Below are 22447 nucleotides of genomic sequence, written 5' to 3'. Positions count from 1 at the left end.
AAAACGAAAAAACGCGCAAGACGAAAGGGTTTTTCGGTTTTTGCGTCACTTGGCAAGACGATTTTCCCTATGGGCTTGCTTCGCAAGACGAAACTTCTTGCGAGTTTTTTTTCCTTTTTCTCAAAGTGACCGCAAAGGCGAGCTCCGGTCGCGCGGCCGAGGGAAGCCCCGCTGTGGCTCGTCCAAAGTCAGCCCGAGCACGCCACTCACCTAAAAGGCATGGAGAGACGGAGGGAGCGCACGAGGATCCCGGTGCAGAGGAGGCTCCTGCAGCAAAATAAAGGCAGTCGGCAGCCGGAGGGCTCCAGGACCCGGAGCTGCGGCGGGGCCGTCGATGGCGTTGCCGGAGACTCCTCCCTCTGGGCCTTGCTCTCTTCGCCGCCGCTTGCCCTGCCTGCGATCGGCCGGGCTCATCGCTCCGCTCTGCAGAGCGCTGCGCAAAGGCGCGGCGGGACAGGTGTCCGGGGACGCTTTGGCTGAGCGTGCCCTGGGATCGGAGGTGCGGGGTGCTTGCTGCAGATCTTATCTTCCGGGGTCGCTGGGATGGCGGCGGTCGGGGCTTGTGTTATGTAAGCGCGTCAGGAGGGACTGCTTAAGAGGCCAGACGAGGCTTATGCAATGGCCAGATACTCCCTAGGGGTCGAGGCTTGCAGTTGCGGGAACGAGTTTATACCTGTAGCCGCTAAGCCGCTAATAGCCGTGCTTCACAAGACAAAAAAACCGCAAGACGAAGAGACCGGATTAATTTCGTCTTGCGAGGCACCACTGTAGTCTCAAAACATCTGGAGGGCCGAGGTTGAGGAAGCCTGGTCTAGAAGAATGTAATAGCTGTGAGAGGTTGATGGGTGGGCGTCTGAGTTGAAAACTATGCCTTCCAATTATCTCAGGAGTGGGAAACCTTTTGACCGAATTGCGACTCCCATCACCCCCTTTGACATGGGCCATGCTCGTTGGAGCTGATGGGAGTTGTAGTTCAGCAACACAGGGAGCGGCAAAGGTTCCCTGCGCCTGAATTAGCAGGTCAGTGGATTTAAGCTGGTCTAAGAAAAGACCTTGGTTTAAGAGAGAGGTGCGTTGCTGAAGGGCCTATTCTGCAGGAATCCTGGGATTAATTTTTTAATCCGCAGGAATCCTGGGATTAATTTCATTGACTCCATTGGTCTGAGCCAGGAGAACACTTTGTGAGGGTGAGGTTTACATTCTGCGTTTTTCTCGGTCCCGTGTGATGGCATGCGGAGAGGGAGCGAAATTGCACTGTGGCATGGTTTTAGAGCAATTCTATATTTGAAGTAAAATCAATTAATGTCGCATGTCCTTCCATTTTAGAGAGCTTCTATATGTAAACGTATTTGATGCCAAGTAAAAAAAAAAAAGCGACGTTTCACAATCAAAAGTGAAGACTGCAGCCTGCCTCTTTCTTTCTCTTGTGCTCCCCTGTCAACCTTTTCTACGTTGGAGCAGTGTTATTTTTGATAGCCCCCCACTCCAGTTTGGGGTGGGATCCAAATTGTTGTTTTATGGTGTTGCTTTAGCCCCATGGTGGTTGTTTTTTAGCTCTGCGGTTATAAAGAAATATCTACGGCAATTGCACGAATCTCCGGTTAACGTGATGCGTTTAGCTCAGCGGTGGGGAACCTCAAATGCGGCCCTCGAGACCTCTCCAACTGGCCCTCCCAACTCTCCTGAACCCCTCACTACCTCTCCCTTTGTGCCCTGAGTGTTTTTGGCCTGGCTTGAACTTTGATAATGCCTTTTGCCTGCCTGGCTGGAAGACAGAGAGGGAAGGGTGTTGAAACTGGGCCTACAGTACCAAGACAAAATCTGCCCTCTGCCCATTTTTGCCTCTGGCCCAATGGCTAGGAATTGATCGATTATTTATGTACAGTGGAGCCTCTGTTTTCGAACGTAAGCCGTTCCGGAAGTCTGTTCGACTTCTGAAACATTAAAAAACCAAGGATCAAATGCCTGTCAGCAAGTTCAATGGGGAAAATTGAGAAACACGCCTCGGAAACTGTTCAACTTCCGAGGCGCATTTGAAAACAGAAGTATTCAGTTCCAGGTTTTTGGCGTTCAGCTTCTGAAACATTAGGCAGCCGGGGCGTTCAAAAACCAAGGTTTGACTGTATTGGATTTATGTATATTCCGCCTTTCTGTCAAGGAACCTAAGGCAGTTTACAGTTTGAAATCAATAGAAACAAATACCTTATTTTTCCTTGTATAACACGCCCCCAAGTATAAGACGCCCCCTATTTTTGGGCACTCAAAATTAAGAAATTGGGGGGAGATTGCCCCCATGTATAAGACTACCCTCCCCTTTTTTAACATTATTTTTTAGTAAAAAGTACGCTACATTATATATGAGTGACAGACAGCCACACCTTTCAGGTTCCCCAGAATACAGTCATACCTCGGGTTACAGACGCTTCAGGTTGCGTTTTTTTGGGTTACGAACCCGCTGAAACCCGGAAGTACCAGAACGGGTTACTTCTGAGTTTTGGGAGTCGCGCATGTGCAGAAGTGCTAAATCGCGCTTTGCGCATTCACACAAGCGCCGAATCACAACCCATCCATGCGCAGACGCACCACTGTGGGTTGCGAACGTGCGTCCCGCCTGGATCACATTCGCAACCTGAGCGTCCACTGTAGTTTGGAAAAGTCCTCTTCGTATTTATTTATTTTTAATTGGCACTCCGGGGTTCTTTAATTGCATAAATACTTTCCCTCCAAAGTTGGCGTTCTTAAAAGTAACCCAATCTCAGAGTGCCAACTTCCCCTCCAGCATTTTTCTCCCTCCAGTGCCATTAAGAAGCAGAGCCTAACAAAGGCAAAGCTGATATTTACTCAAGGTAGGTATACACTTTAAGCAGGACGCTCTGTACCACTTGCTAAACTGTTAGTCTAGTGATCACTTTGCCAAAAGCATTAATAACTTTGTCTTCCCCCTGCACAAGGACACTGTTATAAAGTAGGTAAGGTGATATCTTTCCCCCCCCCCTTCCTTTTTGGTTCTCTTGGGTTAAATTCCTGCCTGTGAGAATGAGTCAATTGCTCAAGTTTCACAGAGCTGTATTTTTTAAAATTATTTTTAAAGGAGAGAATGTCTAGATTTTGTGAAAGGGAAGCTATGGAAACCAACCTTCAAGCTAGACTTGTGGGTACTGAGTTCGAGTGCCATGTCAGCTCTCGTATGAAAGGAGGACTCCATATTGACTACGCTTGCCTTAGTGTATGCCCAAAGATCTGTTGCACGTAGCAGAATTTGCTCACCATTCTTTTTGAAAATGAAGAGCTTTGGTTTTCAGTGTTCCTAATTCTTAGCTTTCATAAAATCATAGATTTGTAGAGTTGGAAGGCAAGACAAGGCCCACCTAATAATAATAATTTATTATTTATACCCTGCCCATCTGGCAGGGTCTCCCCAGCCACCCTGGGTGGCTTCCAACAAAGCATTAAAATACAGTGTATTAAATACAAAGTATTAAAATACAAGCCCCAATGTGGGGCTTGAACGCACAACCCTGAGATTAAGAATTTCATGCTCTACCGACTGAGCTATCCCAGCCTGTCAAGCATACAGAACAGCTCGGTATTTTTCCCATGTGCCTTCTCCAGAGTAACCCTAGGAGCCAGTCCTTAGCAGCTGTCTCGCCTCATTTCACTCTCATTGGCTCCAATCTGTTACTAAAAAAAACCTGATTGGTTGGCTCTAAGAACCTGGAGTCTGAGGATGGATCTACACACATGGGGGGAAACGCTATAATTAAGTCAGAAATTAAATCATAGCAAAAGAAAAAAACGCTATGGAAAATCACATAGATTTTTTTTTACTCTCCATTGCCCTCTGGTGTTGCATGTTTATAATGCATTCAAAATGCTGTGTTTTGACTAATGTAGCTGAGTCCCGAGACACTGCTGCAGGAATAAAAAGGTAAAGGGACCCCTGACCATTAGGTTCAGTCGTGGCCGACTCTGGGGTTGTGGCGCTCATCTCGCTTTATTGGCCGAGGGAGCCGGCGTACAGCTTCCGGGTCATGTGGCCAGCATGACTGAGCTGCTTCTGGCGAACCAGAGCAGCGCACGGAAACGCCGTTTACCTTCCCGCCGGAGCAATACCTATTTATCTACTTGCACTTTGATGTGCTTTCGAACTGCTAGGTTGGCAGGAGCAGGGACCGAGCAACGGGAGCTCACCCCGTTGCGGGGATTTGAACCGCCGACCTTCTGATCGGCAAGTCCTAGGCTCTGTGGTTTACCCACAGCACCAGCCCTTCCCTGTGATCCTGGTCACTACACCTCTGTTGACCACGCATTAGCCTGCCACATAGCTACTTCCGCCCTGTGGATTACAGTGGATGGCAACCACACCTTTGCATAAGCTTACAAGGGCTATGCATGTACAGAGGATATAAGCGAGATACAAACACAGCCACATGCTTCCAGGGAAAGCCTTTTAAAATGACCCAGACCATCAATCGAGCAAAAGCGAGACAAACGTTGCAAATCTGTGGGCACGACTTCTCAGATACAGACTTCCATTGATTTCAGTGGGGCTGGTTGAGTCCCGAGAAAGTCCTATTGAAAGCAACAGAAAGGAATTCCTTAGCTGCTGCTCAGCGATTTAATGTTCTGTCACATCCAGTTAGACATTAGCTCTCTCTCTCTCTCCTTGGCTTGCATCCAGAGTTATGTTAGCCAATCAGATGTGACATTTGAACTTAAAATGCCACTCGAATACAATCCAGGGTTCTGTATGTGCGTGAATATAGACGAGAGATTGTCTATAGGAAAGGATCAAACACTTGGTGGCAGATCAAGTTCCCTGCAGATCCTATTAAAGCCATTTTGCCCGCAGTGAGGGCTGCATTGTTCATGCTCATTTTGCAGCCTAATAGCCCTTTTCCTGTTCTTCCTAAATGATGCAGATGATTTGACTTTTAGCAAAGGTGCCTTTGCCATAATCTCTTGGGAGCAAACAATGGTGACCTTTCTCAACAATTCTTCCTGCTGTTCTTTCTCTCTTGCCTGGTGTGTGTGTGTGTGTGTGTGTGTGTGTGTGTGTGTGTGTGTGGTCTTCTGCAGCAGCAGAAGTAATTTTCGAGCCACAGTTACCAATGTAGTGCCCCTAGAAGTTGTTCTACTACTACTACAACCCCCATCCAGTAGTGTAGTGGCAAATTCAGGGTCCCTTTGTGCAAGTTACAGCCCTGCCCCTTCTAAGGGTATGCAAGAATTCTATAATTATACAAAAGTGATAATTAGGGGTGCATTGCAACAACCAATGCAGATCTCCATGTGTTGCCTGTCCACTAGGTCTACTATGTTCCCTGCACGTACTTGTCCAACTGATTTGGAGTGCTCCGAAATCTTCTTTCTGAATGACTTACGTTGTGTTTTGCATGAAGGTCCATTGTTCATAACAGAACTTGCACACCATTCTCTTGGAATGGAAATGCCCTGTGTTTTCAGTATTCCTAAATGTTTAACATTCAAGCATATATAGTGGTACCTCGGGTTACATACGCTTCAGGTTACAGACTCCGTTAACCCAGAAATAGTACCTCGGGTTAAGAACTTTGCTTCAGGATGAGAACAGAAATCGTGCTCTGGCGGCGCGGCAGCAGCAGGAGGCCCCATTAGCTAAAGTGGTGCTTCAGGTTAAGAACAGTTTCAGGTTAAGAACGGACCTCCGGAACGAATTAAGTACTTAACCCTAGGTACCACTGTAGAAACAACAATTATTTGGTGTTTTTGTTAGAATTCCTGCTCCGTGATTGCAGTCATGGGATTTTTGTCTATCACATGACGGTGTATGTTTTACTTCACAGAGTGGGAAGTGACAGAGACAGGATGTTTGTGTTCCTGTGTTCTGTGAAGTGGGACTATTGTCCTTTGTTCTTTCTCTTTGCTGTCTGATGCTAGAGAGAGAGGAAGCCATGTTGCAGTGCTCCGTGTGTATTTATATGTAAATAAAGTAGAGAAGAGAAGACACCCTGGAAAAGACCCTGATCCTGGGGAAAATTGAGGGCACAAGGAGAAGGGGATGACAGAGGACGGGATGGTTGGATGTTCTCAAAGCTACCAACATGAGTTTGACCAAACTGCGGAGGCAGTGGAAGACAGGAGTGCCTGGCATGCTCTGGTCCATGGGATCACGAAGCGTCAGACACGACTAAATGACTAAACAACAACAAAAGTAGATTAGCCAAAATGCTGAGGTCCGTTACGCAAGCTGTGAAGACTTTGAGGATCCCTAAGTGTGCCAATGTCTGTTGACATCGGTCGCTGTAATGTTCAGGCTGAAGCAAGCTTTTGAAGCTCCCGAATGAATGACCAGGAGGGAGAGAACATGCCGGTCGGGCATGTGTCTCTGCCAGGGTCCTACTCAAGTGTAGTACAAGCTCCTGACAGTTTTAAGCATGGACCTTCTCCAGAGTGACCCAAGGAGCCAATCCCCAGTGGCTGACTTACCTCACTTTGCTCTGATTGGCTCCAATCAGCACAAAGGGTGAGAAGCCTTCTGAGTGGCTGAAAGCTCCTCTTCCATGCTGGTGGGGCAGCTATAGGATGCTGCAGACTGGGACCCTGCTGCAGAAATAGTAATGGGTTTCCCGCAACCCCAGACCACAACATCAGACGTAGCCAGCGTGGCCAATAATTGGGAGTGATGGAAGTCGTGGTTCTAAAACGGGTTACCCCATGGGTAGGCAAACTAAGGCCCGGGGACCATATCCGGCCCAATCGCCTTCTAAATCCAGCCTGCGGACGGTTCAGGAATCAGTGGGTTTTTACATGAGTAGAATGTGTGGTTTTATTTAAAATGCATCTCTGGGTTATTTGTGGGGCATAGGAATTCATTCATTCCCCCCCCCAAAAAAAAAAATAGTCCGGCCCCTTACAAGGTCTGACAGTGGACCGGCCCCCTGCTGAAAACGTTTGCTGACCCCTGGACCCTGTTTTAGACCCCGGGTGTAATGGTGTTTTTATTCATGAGGTTGTAGCCAACTCTCAGGGAATGGTCTGAAGACAAGGACTGGGGAATGCATTCTATGGCAAACCAGCTTCTCTCCGATGGGGAGCTGGAGGGGGGGAGCCGCCCCCCCCTTGTCCACAGCGTTCAGAAGCCGGGGGGGGGAGAGAGAGAAGCTGAACAGATAAAGGAGGAGTTACCCAGTTATGAGATAATGACAACAGAACCAGAAGGGAGGGTACAGCTAGTTGAGATGGCACTTGAGAGCATGGGGGACCCCACCCCCAGAGGTCTGAACACATCAGAGAGCAGAGGAGTCAGAGGGAGGGGAGGAACTTCCCATTGGCGCCCAAAATGCTATGGAAGCCAGAAGGAGGATTAGACTAGCCAACTGGCCTCCTTGCGGAGAGCTGTGTATTTGTGTTTGCAACATGATGCTGTAATAAAAGGACTATAAATCTATCAACTGCTCCTTAATTCTTACCTTGGAAGTTACAGAAGGGGGGGGAGGATTCTCCACGCCTGACACCAACTGACTTCTACTCAGAGATAGACCCATTGTCGTTCATGGCGCTAAGCTCGTTGTGTCAATTAATTCCAATGGGTGGGCTCTGAGTTGGACCAGCATTGGAGACTGGGCCAGGCCAATGGCTCATCTACTCCAGCATCCTCTTCTCACGATGGCCGGCCAGATGTCTATGGGAAACCCACAAGCACGACCCAAATGCAAGAGCACTTTCCCCGCCTGCAGTTTTCAGCAACCGGTGGAGGCAGACCAGAGCCGTTGTGGCTCACAGTCACTGATAACATCCTCCTCCACAAATCTGTCAAATCTTTTAAATCCATCCAAGTTAGGGGCCTTCGCTGCCTCCAGTGGGAGTGAGTTCCATAGTTTAACTAAGCAGTGCATGAAGAAGTACATTCTTTTGGCTGACCCGACTCAACGTTCAGCTTTACTGGGTGTTCACATGCTATGGTGTTATGGGACAAGGAGAAAAAAACCTGTCTCTATCCTCTTTTACCATGCAGTGCATAATATCATACACGTCAATTGAGAGCATTTGCTCTAAATCAAAAAGTCCTAAATGCTTCAAGCATTTATTGTTGCTCCTGGCCTTTGGCTTAGAATCAATTTGACTCCCTCCCCTTCTTTCTTTCTTTCTTTCTTTCTTTCTTTCTTTCTTTCTTTCTTTCTTTCTTTCTTTCTTTCTTTCTTTCCTTCCTTCCTTCCTTCCTTCCTTCCTTCCTTCCTTCCTTCCTTCCTTCCTTCCTTCCTTCCTTCCTTCCTTCCTTCCTTCTTTCTTTCTTTCTTTCTTTCTTTCTTTCTTTCTTTCTTTCTTCCTTCCTTCCTTTCTTCCTTTCTTCTTCTGTGATGAGGCGGCATTTTAATCTTTTAGTGTTGTATTTTAATCTTGTTTTTAAAGTTGTATTTCAATCAACCTGTTTTTATTATTGGTTGTTGGCCGCCCTGGCTGGGGAGGGCAGGGTATAAATAAAAATTATTATTATTATTATTATTATTATTATTATTATTATTATTATTATTATTAATATCCTGGGTCATCTTAATCTCTGGGGTCATTTTCACTGTGCTTTGCTGGACATTTCCCCAACTCCACAATACCCATTTTTGAGGTGTAGTGACCAGAAGTATACACCCTTTTCCCAACACAGTCACCCCAAAGATTTGTATAATGGCATTATGAAAGCCGCAGTTTTACCTGCAATTCCTAATAATCCCTAGCAGGGAATACGCCTTTTTCACAATTTCCTTTTCCTTCGCAATGGAGTCTCTCCAAACTTCTGGTTCTCATAAGCAGCATCGGTGAAGGATGTGACAAACGGCATTTTAAAGGCAGCGTGATAATGGTGATTTATATTAGCAAAGATAAGAATAACTTCAGATATTCAGTGCAGCAAGAAGGCATGCAGGGATGTGTGATTCTTTGTATTATCTTATGCAAATAGGGGCTGCATCCTGCACCCATTCCACAAATGATGGGGGCGTCAGTGCACAGATATGTGTGTGGGGGACATTGGTATATCTTATTTATGTTCAAAACAATATCTTATAGGCTAAAGAGGTCCTTCCTAATTAACTGGGCAGCAGATTTTTTTTGAGGTGGGAAGACGGTATTAATGGAAGTGCTAAGGAAAAACTCCAGCAGCTATTGGTGGTAAGGTATTGCAGACGGTTGGACTAGACCAGGGGTCAGCAACCTTTTTCAGCCTTGGCTGGTCAACTGTCCCTCAGACCTTGTGGGGGGCCGGACTATATTTTTTTTGGGGGGGATGGAATGAACGAATTCCTGTGCCCCACAAATAACCCAGAGATGCATTTTAAATAAAAGCACACATTCCGTGGGCCGGATTTAGAAGGCGATTGGGCTGGATCCGGCCCCCGGGCCTTAGATTGCCTACCCCTGGACTAGACAATCCTTGGTGGGCCATAGGTTCCCCACCCCTGGGATGCATTAATCTATGAATGTGACAAACCCATTCACAGAGTCATATAATGAGGCAGAGAGCCAGGGTAAATGTAACAGGCTGTAGCCTCAACCGCAGCTACAATTCCAGTTTGGTTTTCAACCGAGGAGCTTTCATGTCAAAATAACAGCTGTGTGGAGAGCTGCCCCCCCCCCCTACCTCAAAAGAAGCCCATGTTTGTTTACTTTGCAATTAAAGTATTTCAGAATTGGTTTAGCCTTGTGTTTGACTTTCCATGGACTGCAGTAAAATGTGTGTGCGTGTGTTTGTACGTGTGTGCACCCACGTTTGCATTCCGTACTCTCCCGCAAGGCACCTTTACAATATATTGGTTTGCACCAAATGAAAAATGTAAAAATCCTGCAGATGTGCTTGGTATCACTAAGGGTCGTTCCGGATAGTACTCTGTGCCCCTTTCAAACCCGCAACAGCTACAGCTAAGTGGTGGAGAGCAATAAACCAAAGGAGACTGGACTGGAGGGTTGTCTGAGAGAGAAAGCTGGAAACTTGAACGTGAGAAGCTCCACACAGAGAGAGAGACAGAGAGATGTTTAGTTCTGTGCTGCTCTGCACTGGACTTTGGGGGAGCAAGATCCGTTGGGGGGATAATGCTGTTAGTCTCTCCACCCCCCCCCCCCATGCTCATATAGAGATAGAATCATATGTTCCAAAGACCAGTGGCGTAGCGTGGGTTGTCAGCACCCGGGGAAGGCAAGTAATTTGCGCCCCCTAACCCGTGGTTTTGTGCCCCCTAACCCGTGGTTTTGCACCCCCTAACCCGTGGTTTTGCACCCCCTAACCCGTGGTTTTGCGCCCCCTAACCCGTGGATTTGCGCCCCCTATCCCTAACCCCCAGATGTTGCGCCCGGTGCGGCCGGCCCCCCTGCACCCCCCACGCTACGCCACTGCCAAAGACTCCACAGTCTCACTGACCTTCATTCCAAAGAAACCCTGGCTAAGTGCGGGGACCTTTGGAGAGAGACTCACCACTCAAGAGGTCAGGGTGTAACAATAGCAGCACATGGGGAAATTGCTTTACCAAAACGTGAATGTTAGGAGAAATTGGAACAAAAAGGATTGCGAATTTTCAGTAAACATGGATGTGTTTCTCTTTTTCTTTTGCATTTTTAAAATTTTCTTTTTTATTTTGACAAGGTAATAATCATAAATAAAGAAGAATTAAAATGTGCACCCCACCACTGAGACCGTTCCGTTGTACCTATCCAACCTCCCAATATTTCAACACCTCTTGCGATGGTTTGACCCCTTTCCGTTTTAACAGTATGAATTCTACAAACACCCTCCGTATATCCTCATAATCATTTCTCCTGCACATTCCCCGTCTTACCTTAATGGCACATGTTAATTTATCATTAATAGCTATATCCCACACCTCTTTATACCGCTCTTCCATTTTATACTCTCCTTGCCCCTTCTACTTCCTAGTTATCATAATTCGTGCAGCTGTCAATAAATTTGTGAGCAAGTGGATGTGTTTTAATTTGTTGGAAGCTACCCAGAGTGGCTTGGGAAACCCAGTCAGATGGGTGACATCATATTATTATTATTATTATTATTATTATTATTATTATTATTATTACCACTACCACTACTACATATAGCTGATAAATGAAGAATCAGAAGTTCTCTTTTCCTTTTCCTTTATTTCTCTTTCTTTTTCTTTTTTTTCCTTTTCTCATCATCTGTTTTCCCCTTTTCCCTTTCTGGTGTGTGTTTTTGTTTAGATTAGCTTTTTTGTCTTGATAAAAATATATCTGACATTAATCTCTCTTCCAAATTTTAATAAAATCTTTTTTTAAAAAATTATATGGATGTGGGTGGAAATCAGTAACTGGGAGAAACCCAAACCCACAAATTTACCCATTCCTAGCAGCAGTGTGGGGGGAGGGGGGGCAAGGATCCTGCTCCAACTCCTGTCAGCCCTAGATGATGGGAGTTGTAGTCCCGTAGAATCTGGAGGACCACTGCTTCCCCATCCCTGGACTAGAGAAGATCCTGCTTGGACTTGCAAGGAGAGCTACCTATAAACCTGTTCTGTTATCCACACTGGCGCAGAGTTTGAATCCGTAGTTAACTCGAGAAAAGAGCGATGGCAAGTTAAAAACAAGAAGAAAACAAAACTGATTCTTGATTTAATAATTCCTTTCATCCTTTTATTATACTTCACAGTACAAAGGGCTTTATTTTTTTTTTACAACACTGGCTCAGAATTAGCTTAATTAATCACCCCCTTGATTCCCCATTCCTCTTCTGATCACAGAAGCCGCAATAAAACGCTAGTTAGCATTATTTACCACCACCTACAGTTTATACACAGGGGAGCACCTTGTACTTTCAGGACTTAAGTCGTGCTAGGTGCTGTACACAGGTAAGTACGAAAGGCCTATCTAGCATCACAAACTAACCGCAGGGCAGATAAAACCCACTGTTAAGGTCCTGGTTGCTTTAATTCAGTTAACATTGTATGCAAAACTCAGCAGTAGGACACATGCTTGGCGTGCAGAAGGTTCCAGGCTCAGACATCGGCATTTCTAGGCATGGTAGGGATAGACCCTTGTTAGAAACGCTGGGTAGACCACACTGAGCTACATTGGCCAATGGTCATAACTGGTTTTTAAGGCAGCTTAAAGAGATTTTTGACAGTGGGCTCAGGAGGTGGCGGGATGTGTTCTTTGGATGTGTTAAAGCACAGACGCATAGGGACCTGCCTTCTGTTGTGTCAAACCAGTATTGTCTACACTGACACTGGCAGAGGCTTTCCAAGGAATCTGGGACCACCTGCGTTCCAAGCTACCCCAGAGATTGAATGGGCATCTGTCAAGGATGCTGCTGTGGTATCCTACAAAATAGATCCTCCATCGAGCAGGGGGGGGGGAGCAAATGACCCCCAAAGGTCCTTCCAACTCCATGTTTCTATGGATGGAAGATCCTGTAAGTGAAACTTATAAGTGAACAGTGTTCTGTCTGACCTGTTTTGTCCACACTGACAGGAAGCAGCTCTCTGCAGTCTCAGGCATCCCAACATCATTCTCACGTGACATCTTTTTAAACTGGGGTTGGATCAGGGCCCTTAGCTCCTCTCTGGGCTGGGCCTGTTGCATTCATCCTGGACTTCTTTTTCTTTTCTTTTTTGGCAGGACAAAAGGGATTTCATTTCAGTTTTTAAAAAGTTCACCATAGGAACAAGTCTCTTTGTTTTTAAGAAAAAGGAAGATGTGCCCAAAACGGCTGAAAACTAAGCAAATACGATTATGAGCTAAAAGCTGGCTTAGGGAGAGAGAGATGGGCCAAAGGAACAGGTGTACACAACACAGGGAAATATAGATTTTAAAAATACGCACTCTAATGCAACTTCCATGCACTTATTCCTAGCACGATAAAACAACTGGAAGGTGGTAGCTTTGCCTTCACTGGAAGTTTTTATACAGCCATCTGTCTGGGATTTCTTAAGCTGTGATTCTCGCACTGTAGAGGGTTGGACTAGATGAACGCTGGAGTCCCTTCAAACCCTACAATTCTATGCTACTGTGAACTGCAACCTCAAATGTCCACTGCACAAACAGTTCCTAACCTGATACAGCCGCTTCTCTTGTATTTACACCGGATTTGGGTCTTGGCTACTGTTTCCAGGACAGATGGATAGGCTCAAAGTTCTGGATGTGCCAAAGGCATTTAGAAAACACTCCCTCTAAGGGCAAACTCAGTTAGTGGCTGCAGGTGAAAATACTGCCAAAACAGAACCACAGAGGTAAAAACGATGCCACCAAATGTTCGTGTGTCGGCATGCTCAGAAGGTTTGCTGAAATGCAAATAAAAAATAAAAAATCCAGCCCCAAACCCCTGAATGGGACCACCTCCCATCACCCCAAAATTTATACTCCAATGAGGGCTGAGTATGTTCAAAAGCTGCAGAATTTTAGTTAGAAAAGAAAACAAAGAAAATCTATGAATGAAGGTGGCGGCGAGTGTCATTGCCTTCTGGAGGAGAACAGGAGAGCTTTTGTCTTGCAATGTGTTTGGTCGCAGAACCCACTTGTCCATTGCAGAATCCAGCCTCAGAATTGTTCGGTGTGAATTCACAGGTCTTTTCAAACAAACAAAGGGGCTCAAACACAGCCTTCCCTAAATCCTTTCGCCACGCTGTTGGTTGACCCTTTTGGGGCTTACCCCAGGAACAGGAGACACAACCAGCGAAGACCCTTGTCTACCCTCTAGCTGCCTTGCCTGAAGCTGTGGATCTGGGTGGAATACTTCTGCAGCTGCCCCGCGGGATCGTCGTCTTCCCCGCAGTGCTGCTGGTAGTGTTCGTACAGTTTGGACCTGCTCCCCGCACTGGGGGCCTCGGCAGCAGGGATGTGCCCGTTGGACATCCGGAGAATGGTCGAGGTGAGAGACTTAATATAGTTCTTGGCCAAGGTGAGGGTCTCGATTTTGGAGAGCTTGTTCTCCGCCCTCACATGGGGGATGACCTCCCGCAAGGCCTGGAAGGCGGCGTTGAGCTTATGCATGCGCTGCCTCTCCCGCTCGTTGCTCTCCAGCCTCCGCAAGCGCCTGTCTTTGCTCCCTCCCCAAGGCAGTTTCGCGGGCCTGGAAGGGCTCTTCTGGCCCTCATTGTTCCTCTTCTCTTTGCGCCGCAAGCATTTCCCGAGTTCCTCCCCGCCAGGGGCTGGCTCTTGACGCAAGGCGTCTTCGGGGATCGCGTGCCGACGTTTCGCACCTTTGCTTTTGGCCTTCATCGTCGGCGCGACGCCAGGAAACCGGCTCCCAGATCTTTTGCGTTTATTTCCTTGTGGAAGATGTTCCTGGCACCAACCAAAGGGCTGTTTGAAAAAGAAGACACTAAATTAGTTGCCGACAGAGCCGGGAAATGCATTCTTATCAGATGTCACGCAACAGGGGTCTGTCTGGTTTATATATTCAAGATATAGAGGCAGTGGAGTCCTGAGTTTGGTGGAAGGGATTGTCACTTCAGGCTGCAAGGGTGGATCTGACTTTTGGAATGTAAAAACGTGGGTGGGAAGGCTGCATTTACTGCATTTACCTTTTTTGTTGTTGTTATATGCAGGCAACTCTCTACTTGTGCCTGACTGCACACATGCGTGGCGCAGGGAACCCGGAAACGCCACGAAAGAGCTGGAAAGTCTGTAGCTCACGAACAGACCCTCCCCAGAGCCTGAAGAAGATGGCCTCTTTGGGCTCCGGGGAGGGTCTCCTCACAAGCTGGAGGCACAGCAGGACTTAGCTGAGGCCAGTGGCGTAGCGTGGGGGGTGCAGGGGGGCCCGGCCGCACCGGGCGCAACATCTGGGGGTTAGGGTTAGGGGGCGCAAATCCACGGGTTAGGGGGCGCAAATTACTTGCCTTGCCCCGGGTGCTGACAACCCACGCTACGCCACTGGCTGAGGCTGCTCAGCCTCCCCGCCTAACAGCTGACACGTGGGGTAGCGCAGCAGCCACCACTCTCCTGCGCATCAGCTGAGAATCCTGCATGCTCCTCCAGCATGCAAGGAGACCTTCCCTGGAGCATGAAGAGAATGTCCTATTTGGGCGCTGGGAAGGGTCTCCTCATGAGCCATAAGGGCATAGGTGCCAACCCCCTGAGGCTCTGGGCACCCAAGCACCCACAAAATCCCCCATGAAGGGGCCGGTCATCCACAAATTTCCATTACAGGGCCATGCACACTGCATGGCACCCACAGCCCCGGGCACCCACGATCACTGGGCCACGCTGCCACTCCTGCATGAAGGTGTCTCCAGGGTGCTCCCCACTTACGTGCATTTCAGTTATATGTAGGGGCCTGGAATGTAACCCCCACATAAGTGGGGAGTCACATATTTGTGTATGTGTGTGTGTACTTTTATTGTATATTCCTTTTGTATTATTTGTTATTTATAAACCAGTACCCATAAAAAAAAATCAAAGCCAGTTTACAATAACAGCACATAAAACTGTGCAGTTTAAATCAGAAATCAGCACACTATTGCGGGAAGGTGTATTCTTAATTGCCTGCACAGGCCTGAAGGAACTGAGAAGTTTTCAGCAAGTGCTTAAAACAGAAGGCGCCTGCTGAACCTCTCTTGGCACAGCATTCCACTGGCCTGGGAGAATGACATGGAAAGACTCACATCCTCGTTATTGTCAAATGTGGAAGTGATATATATTTTTTAATGTTTTGCTGCTGCTGTGACCCGCTTTGAGCTAGACTTGGTTGTTGGAAAAGCAGGATGCAAATATTAAACCCAAAGCTAGAAAACTAATAAAAGCAGGGAGAGGGAGCTGGGATAGAATGCCCCCCCAGTATACTTTGTATTTTGATTTGGAAGGGATTTCTTGCATGGAGTATTAAAAATGGCAACCTCCCCCTTCTAGCTCTCTTGCCTGCTTGGGAGCAGTACCTTCAATGCTCTTGTAACTGTGTCTCCCAGCCCTTGAAAGCCAGGACAGCAACGAGCTGGGAGAGCCCAGGCGAAAAAAGCTCTTCCATACTAATAAAATAGCAGACCCTGAACCGTCTATCCCACCTCCAGGCAGACAATAGATGCAGAGCCAATGTTTATCTTTCTCATCTGCACCCGTCATTCCTCAAAGGGAGCTCAGGCAACACACTTGGGCTCATCCTATTTATCCCACTCACAACTCTGCAAAGTAAATGGGGCTGCAAAATACCCAGTTGCCCAAAGACCACCCAGTGAGCTTCAAGGTCAAGCAGAGAGCTGGACCACATTTGCACCTCCAAGTCTCTCGCCACTCTCACCCAGGGATGGAGAAGCCTGTGGATGCTCTAGGCATCTTTGGACTGCAACTCCCTTCATCCCCGACTGTTAGCCATGCTTGTGGGGGCTGATGGGAGTTGGAGTGCAAGAGCACCCGGGGGGGGGCAACCAGTTCCCTCCCATCCCTGCCATAAAGAACCCCCAGCTGAGATGGGGAAATCTGATAATGGCCGATTTCCATTGTGAAGAAGGATTAGCACCAGAACCTCCCTCTGCCTGGGTGTAAATTGCAATAGCAGAAAAATGCAAGCAGCAGATCAGCATTTCAGAATTCTAATTCAACCCCTGGACAGGGGAAGAGTCTGCAGGATCAGGCCAATGGCCCATCTAGTCCAGCGTCCTGCCCTCACAGTGGCCAAGCTGGATGTGAGCACCAGATCACTCGCCCTTCTTGCGGTTTCCAGCAGCTGGTATTCAGAAGCATGACTGCCTCTGACTGACTAGTGGAAGCTGAAAAGCTCAAATTCAACGTTTTGCAGACTTTCTTGAGTAATCTGGAGACAAAAAAAAGATTACTGACTTTCTAGATCAGGGATGGGGAACCTGTGGCCCTGTAGATGTGGTTGGAGCTCCACCAGCCTCAGCAAGCATGGCCAACAGCCAGGAACGATGGGACAATGTCCAACAACTTCTGGAGGGATGTGGGTTTCCCACCGCTGTGTCTAGATCCAATTCTATTTCTTTGATACGAACGGCATCCATAAAAGGGGTGGATTGGTAGAGCTAGATGGTTGAGCTCATAATTTCTAGAAGCAATGGAGCCATCAAGTTATTATGGCCCAAGCCTGGTCTCTGGAAACATTTGCTACATATGAATCCATGTTGGAGAGAATGGTCTTCACCATTGAACAACAACCAACACCAAGCAGCTATATTTGAGAGGAGGGCTGTAGCTAAGCTGTAGAACATCTGCCCCACATGCGGAAGGTCCCAGGTTCAATCCCGGTCAACTCCAGGTAAGGCTGCGAGAGACTCCCTGTCTGAACACCTAGAAAGCCACTGCCAGTCAGAGTAGACAACAGTGAGTTGGATGGCTCTGACTTGGTATTAAGGCAGATTCCTATTATCCAAACAGTTGTGTATTCAAGGGGAGGTTTTTGGGCAAGGAGGTCAACTCAGACCATGCTCAATCTCTTTGAGAGGCAAAATACCATTAAGGGGGGGGGAACTAAGCTATGCTTCTCTATACAGAGCAGAGCAATTAAACCATCTGACCCAGCAGAGTTTGATTAAATACTAGCAGCAACAAAAACAAAGCAGGCAAGTTCATATGCTGTCCACTTCCTAAGTCCTCAAAGGTGAGCAGACAGCTGCAGGAGGCATCTAACCCCAGCTATCCAAGGATAGGAGAGCTGCCCATACTGTTCCAAGGTTGCCTTTAACTTAGGGTCCGCTGCCCCTCTCCTCCAAACTTTATTCTTTATCTCCAAACAGCACCATAAAATCATAGAACTGTCGGGTTGGAAGGGACAACAAGGGTCATCTAGCCCAACCCCCTGCAATGCAGGAACGCGGGACTTGAACCCAGAACCCTGAGATGAAGAGTCTCATGCTGTACTGACTGAGCCATTCTGGGGTGGTACCTCGATAATATATAACACGTGAGCACAGCAAATACTCAAGCATTTATTAAGTACATTCAACAGGCAATTGCACTGGGCTGCAGTTCCCTGCTGAGTGCACATGGTACGGCAGAACAAGGCGCAGGGAGTCCGTTGGGCATGTCTCCTGCCTTCTCTCCCCTCTTTAGGAAGCTGCCTTACGCCACATGAGACCAAAGGCTCCACTGAGCTCAGTCCTGTCTACACTGACTAGCAGTGAGTCTCCAAAGTTTCAGGCTGGGGACATTCTTCAACATACTTGGAGATGCTGGGGAATTAAACTATTGGCCTTCTACATGCAGAGCAGGTGTCTTAGCACTGAGCCCTTCCCCGTGCTAGCAGTACTCTCTTTTCATGACTTAGGTCCCCATATGCATTGTACATGCCAAGCAGCATCAGACCAATTTACAAGGGTCCCCCCCAAATAATCCTGGGGGAAATTGAGTTGTTAAGGGTTGTTCGGAAACCCCCATTCGCCTCGCGGAAATACAGTTCTCAGAGTGGCTTAAGAATCATTGCCTCTTCCCAGGGAACTCTGGGAAATACAGCTCTGCGAGGTTACTAGGGCTCTCCGAACAACACTCAGCACCTTTACAGTTCCCAGGATTCTTTGCAGGAAGCCATGATTATTTAAAGTGGTATGGTGCTGCTTTAAATGAATCATTTACAGTGGTACCTCGGGTTAAGAACTTAATTCATTCCGGAGGCCCGTTCTTAACCTGAAACTGTTCTTAAACTGAAGCACCACTTTAGCTAATGGGGCCTCCCACTGCTGCTGCAACACTGCTGCACGATTTCTGTTCTCATCCTGAAGCAAAGTTCTTAACCCGAGGTACTATTTCTGGGTTAGCGGAGTCTGTAACCTGAAGCGTCTGTAACCTGAAGCGTATGTAACCCGAGGTACCACTGTAGATGGGGCCTTACACTGTTGCATCTGCATCCCTAAAGATCTCCAGCAAAAAGCTACATACTCAAGAGCTTCCTCTTTCTCACTATTCTGTTCACAGTCCACGTCCCCCTCCCCAAGGAGCCAAAGGGCCGCATGCATAGCTCCCCCCTCCATAACTTGTCATCACAACAACCTTGTGAGGTAGCTAGGCTGAGAGACAGGTCAGGCTTCTTGGCGATTTTGGTCCCATACTCTTAATTAGCTACACCACACACTGAGCCCTGGCAAAGTTAGGACCAGTAAAAGGTGTTCCTGATCCAGAACGAGACCCATTCTAAAAGAAGAATGGATTTTTTAAAATGCCATGTTTTGCACTGATAGTTTTAAGAGCATGTGTGTGATCAAAGCCCCCTTGACTGCTCTCCTGTTCAGATTCCAGTCTTTCCACCAGGATTTTCAATTGTGAGCGGTTCTGAATAAAATATAAAATATGGGGCGGATACCTACCCAGCAATGGGGCAGATGACGGCGGCAGCATCCTTAACTCCAAGCTGGTGTGGTCAGTGAGGAAGGTGCTCACATCCAGGAGAGCAAGTGCTTTGAATTCGTCTACCTCCTGCAGACTGCTTACTGGGGCTAGGACACGTCACTTTAACGCACAAACAGGTGAGAGAGGAGGAGTTTGGCTCGGTCAAGTCTTTTGCAAATAAGCCAAGAGGTGTGTGTGGCAGTTGTGAAATTATAAGAGTGTTTCGCCATGTGGCTAAAGCTAAGCAAGGATTATGCCTTGTGGGCAGGGATCGCAGAAGCAACATGGGCAAGCCCCCCCCCCCCCTTTGTTTGCTGCACAAGAGAGAGTGGGCAGCAGAGGGGGGAGGCTGGTGGCCTTGCAGCCATGAAATGCGTTGTTGTTTCTCAGCCAACCAAGTGAAGCAATCAGGGATAGGTCAGCCTGACACACACCATACCCTCCAACGTTTCTCTGATGAAAATAGGGATGTCCTATGCAATAATAATCGTAAGAGGAGTAGTAGTAGTGATCATTCTTATTCTTATTTTTACCCCACCCATCTGACTGGGATGCCCCAGCCACTCTGGGCAGCTTCCAACATATATAAAAACATAATAAAAAATCAAGTATTAAAAAACCTCTATACAGATGTCTTCTATTCTATTCCACATCAATTCTACTCTATTCAGATGTCTTCTAAAGGTTGTATAGTTACTTATCTCCTTGGCTCGGGGGTCGCATAACTCCATACCCTCCAACATTTCTCCGATGAAAATAGGGACCTCCTAAGGAAAAGTGGGACATTCCAGGATCAGATCAAAAACTGGGATGGCTTCTGTTAATCTGGGACTGTCCCTGGAAAGTAGGTACACTTGGAAGAAAGATACATACACACACACACACACACACACACACAACTTTTTGCTTTCTTCCACACAGAAAAACTGCAAACTGTCAGGGAACCTGCACACAAATCACACACGGGTGTTACTCTCTAGCTCAGGCATCCGCAAGCTCGGCCCTCCAGATGTTTTGGGACTACAACTCCCATCATCCCTAGATAAGAGGACCAGTGGTCAGGGATGATGGGAATTGTAATCCCAAAACATCTGGAGGGCGAAGTTTGGCCATGCCTGCTCTAGCCCATTGTGGAAGCAGCTATCAATGCATTCTTCCATCACAAGCAAGGCATACAATTATTATAAATTACATTTGTATACGGATGTGTAACAACGTGCTTCCAACATATGTAAAGAGAAATGGGCATTACCCTGAAGTTGGATTGAATGAACATATTGGTAACGTGGTCTTCGTTGGCAACCCATCCATTGGGTTGTTCAGGTTCAATTCAAGGCCCTGTTCTTACCTGTAAAGTAGGAATGGGGAACTTGTGAGTCTCAAGATGCTGCTGGACTCCTCCTCCCACCATTCCTGACCATTGGGCCAGGCTGGCAGAGGCAAATGGGAGTTGGAGTCCAATAACCTCTGGATAGTTATAGGTTCTCCGCCCCTCCAGTGAAGCCTTAAATAGCTAAGGACCTTAAAGTAAAGTGGGTTGTGGGTGGCACTGTGGTCTAAACTGCTGAGCCTCTTGGGCTTGCTGATCAGAAAGCCAGCAGTTCGAATCCCCGTGACGAGGTGAGCTCCCGTTGCTCGGTCCCAGTTCCTGCCAACCTAGCAGTTTGAAAGCAAGCCAGTGCAAATAGATAAATAGTTACAGCTCTGGCAGGAAGGTAAATGGCGTTTCCATGCGCTGCTCTGGTCTCGGTGTTCCGTTGTGCCAGAAGTGGCTTAGTCCTGCTGGCCACATGACCCGGAAAAACTGTCTGCGGTCAAACGCCGGCTCCCTCAGCCTGTAAAGCGAGATGAGCTCTGCAACTCCAGAGTAAGCAGACTTCAGGCTTGAATAATTTATTTCTATCTTTTATTAATTAATTTTTTTATATATTATTATTAGCTAGTTCCACCATCTAAATCCAGATACAGTGGTTGAAAGTAAAATGATGAACCATGGAGGAGAGCAAATTACTGACTGCATTCCCCCAAGTCGCATACACTAGAACGCCCTGTATATGAAACCTACATTACCTGCATTACTAATTATTAGTCATTTTTCCTTCCCAAAAATGAACTCAAAAGTGATATACAAAAACAAAGACTGAAAACAACACAACACACTCATGTAGTCATGAAAAGGCATTGGGTTCCCCTTTTTTATTCTGCTCTTTTATATAATTTGGCTGCTCTCGTATCTGGTCTCTGGGTGTTTTGATCTTTTATTAGCCACTTAGAATTTTTAACGAAGCTGAATAAAGCTTAATAAACAACTATCAGACTTTTAGAAGACATCAGAGGCAGCCCTGTTTAGGGAAGCTTTTAATATTTGATGAATCATTGTATTTTAATATTCTGCTGGAAGCCGCCCAGAGTAGCTGGGGAACCCCATCCAGATGGGCGGGGTATAATCATTTATTATTATTATTATTATTATTATTATTATTATTATTATTATTATTATAAAAAGTGCTGCTTTCAGGTGAAGCAACATCTTCTTACCTGTCAGTGACAAAGCTGGGTGCTCCCTGGAGCTCAAATGTGCAACTAGGTAAAGGTAAAGGGACCCCTGACCATTAGGTCCAGTCGTGACTGACTCTGGGGTTGCAGTGCTCATCTTGCTTTATTGGCCGAGGGAGCCGGCGTACAGCTTCCGGGTCATGTGGCCAGCATGACTAATCCGCTTCTGGCGAACCAGAGCAGCACATGGAAACGCTGTTTACTTTCCTGCCAGAGCGGTACCTATTTATCTACTTGCACTTTGAGGTGCTTTCGAACTGCTAGGTTGGCAGGAGCAGAGACCGAGCAACGGGAGCTCACCCCGTCGCGGGGATTTGAACCGCTGACCTTCTGATCGGAAAGTCCTAGGCTCTGTGGTTTAACCCACAGCACCACCCGCGTCCCATCCAAATGTGCAACTAGTTGAGCTCAAATGCTCAACTCCGACACAAGCAATCCGTGCCAGAGTACTGGAGAAAAAGCAACGGCAGCAGAAGCAACCCACCTTTGGGTAGCAGTCGATAGTGTTTGCCACCTCAGCAATGGCATCAGGCCTGAGCGAGAGCAGGTATGGCAAACCCAAGGGACACAACACAGCCAGGAGAAAGAGGAAAAAGCAGGTGTGTGGCATGCCATTTGTACCAGG

The 22447-nt window shown here is 47.2% G+C and overlaps 2 protein-coding genes across 3 annotated transcripts in view; one reads left to right on the top strand and one right to left on the bottom strand.

The window, feature by feature from the left end:
• The window catches only part of TECPR1 (tectonin beta-propeller repeat containing 1), a 48550-nt gene extending 41121 nt beyond the window's left edge, over positions 1-7429 (top strand). Inside the window, exon 26 of one of the 2 annotated variants that reach the window (XM_083474172.1) lies at positions 796-7429. The gene's annotated coding sequence lies outside the window, so the exon portion shown is untranslated. Of the gene's footprint in view, positions 1-771 lie in introns of both variants that reach the window. The other variant, XM_083474171.1, reaches the window with a different exon arrangement.
• A 4170-nt stretch (positions 7430-11599) lies between these two features.
• On the bottom strand, positions 11600-19673 carry BHLHA15 (basic helix-loop-helix family member a15). The gene is made up of 2 exons (XM_083474583.1): positions 19245-19673; positions 11600-14295 (listed from the first exon to the last, which is right to left on the bottom strand). Exon 2 carries the CDS (start codon positions 14209-14211, stop codon positions 13687-13689), a length of 525 nt encoding a protein of 174 aa, XP_083330709.1. The 5' UTR covers positions 14212-14295; positions 19245-19673; the 3' UTR covers positions 11600-13686.
• Between the last annotated feature and the right edge of the window lie 2774 nt (positions 19674-22447).

Source organism: Podarcis liolepis, assembly GCF_965112155.1.
Source record: "Podarcis liolepis genome assembly, chromosome: 14".
Lineage (NCBI taxonomy): Eukaryota > Metazoa > Chordata > Lepidosauria > Squamata > Lacertidae > Podarcis > Podarcis liolepis.
This window is presented reverse-complemented; position numbering and strand designations above follow the sequence as displayed.

What these genes read in the sequence shown, in the direction of transcription:
- BHLHA15 (XM_083474583.1), bottom strand. Translation starts at nt 14,211, where the DNA reads ATGAAGGCCAAAAGCAAAGGTGCGAAACGTCGGCACGCGATCCCCGAA.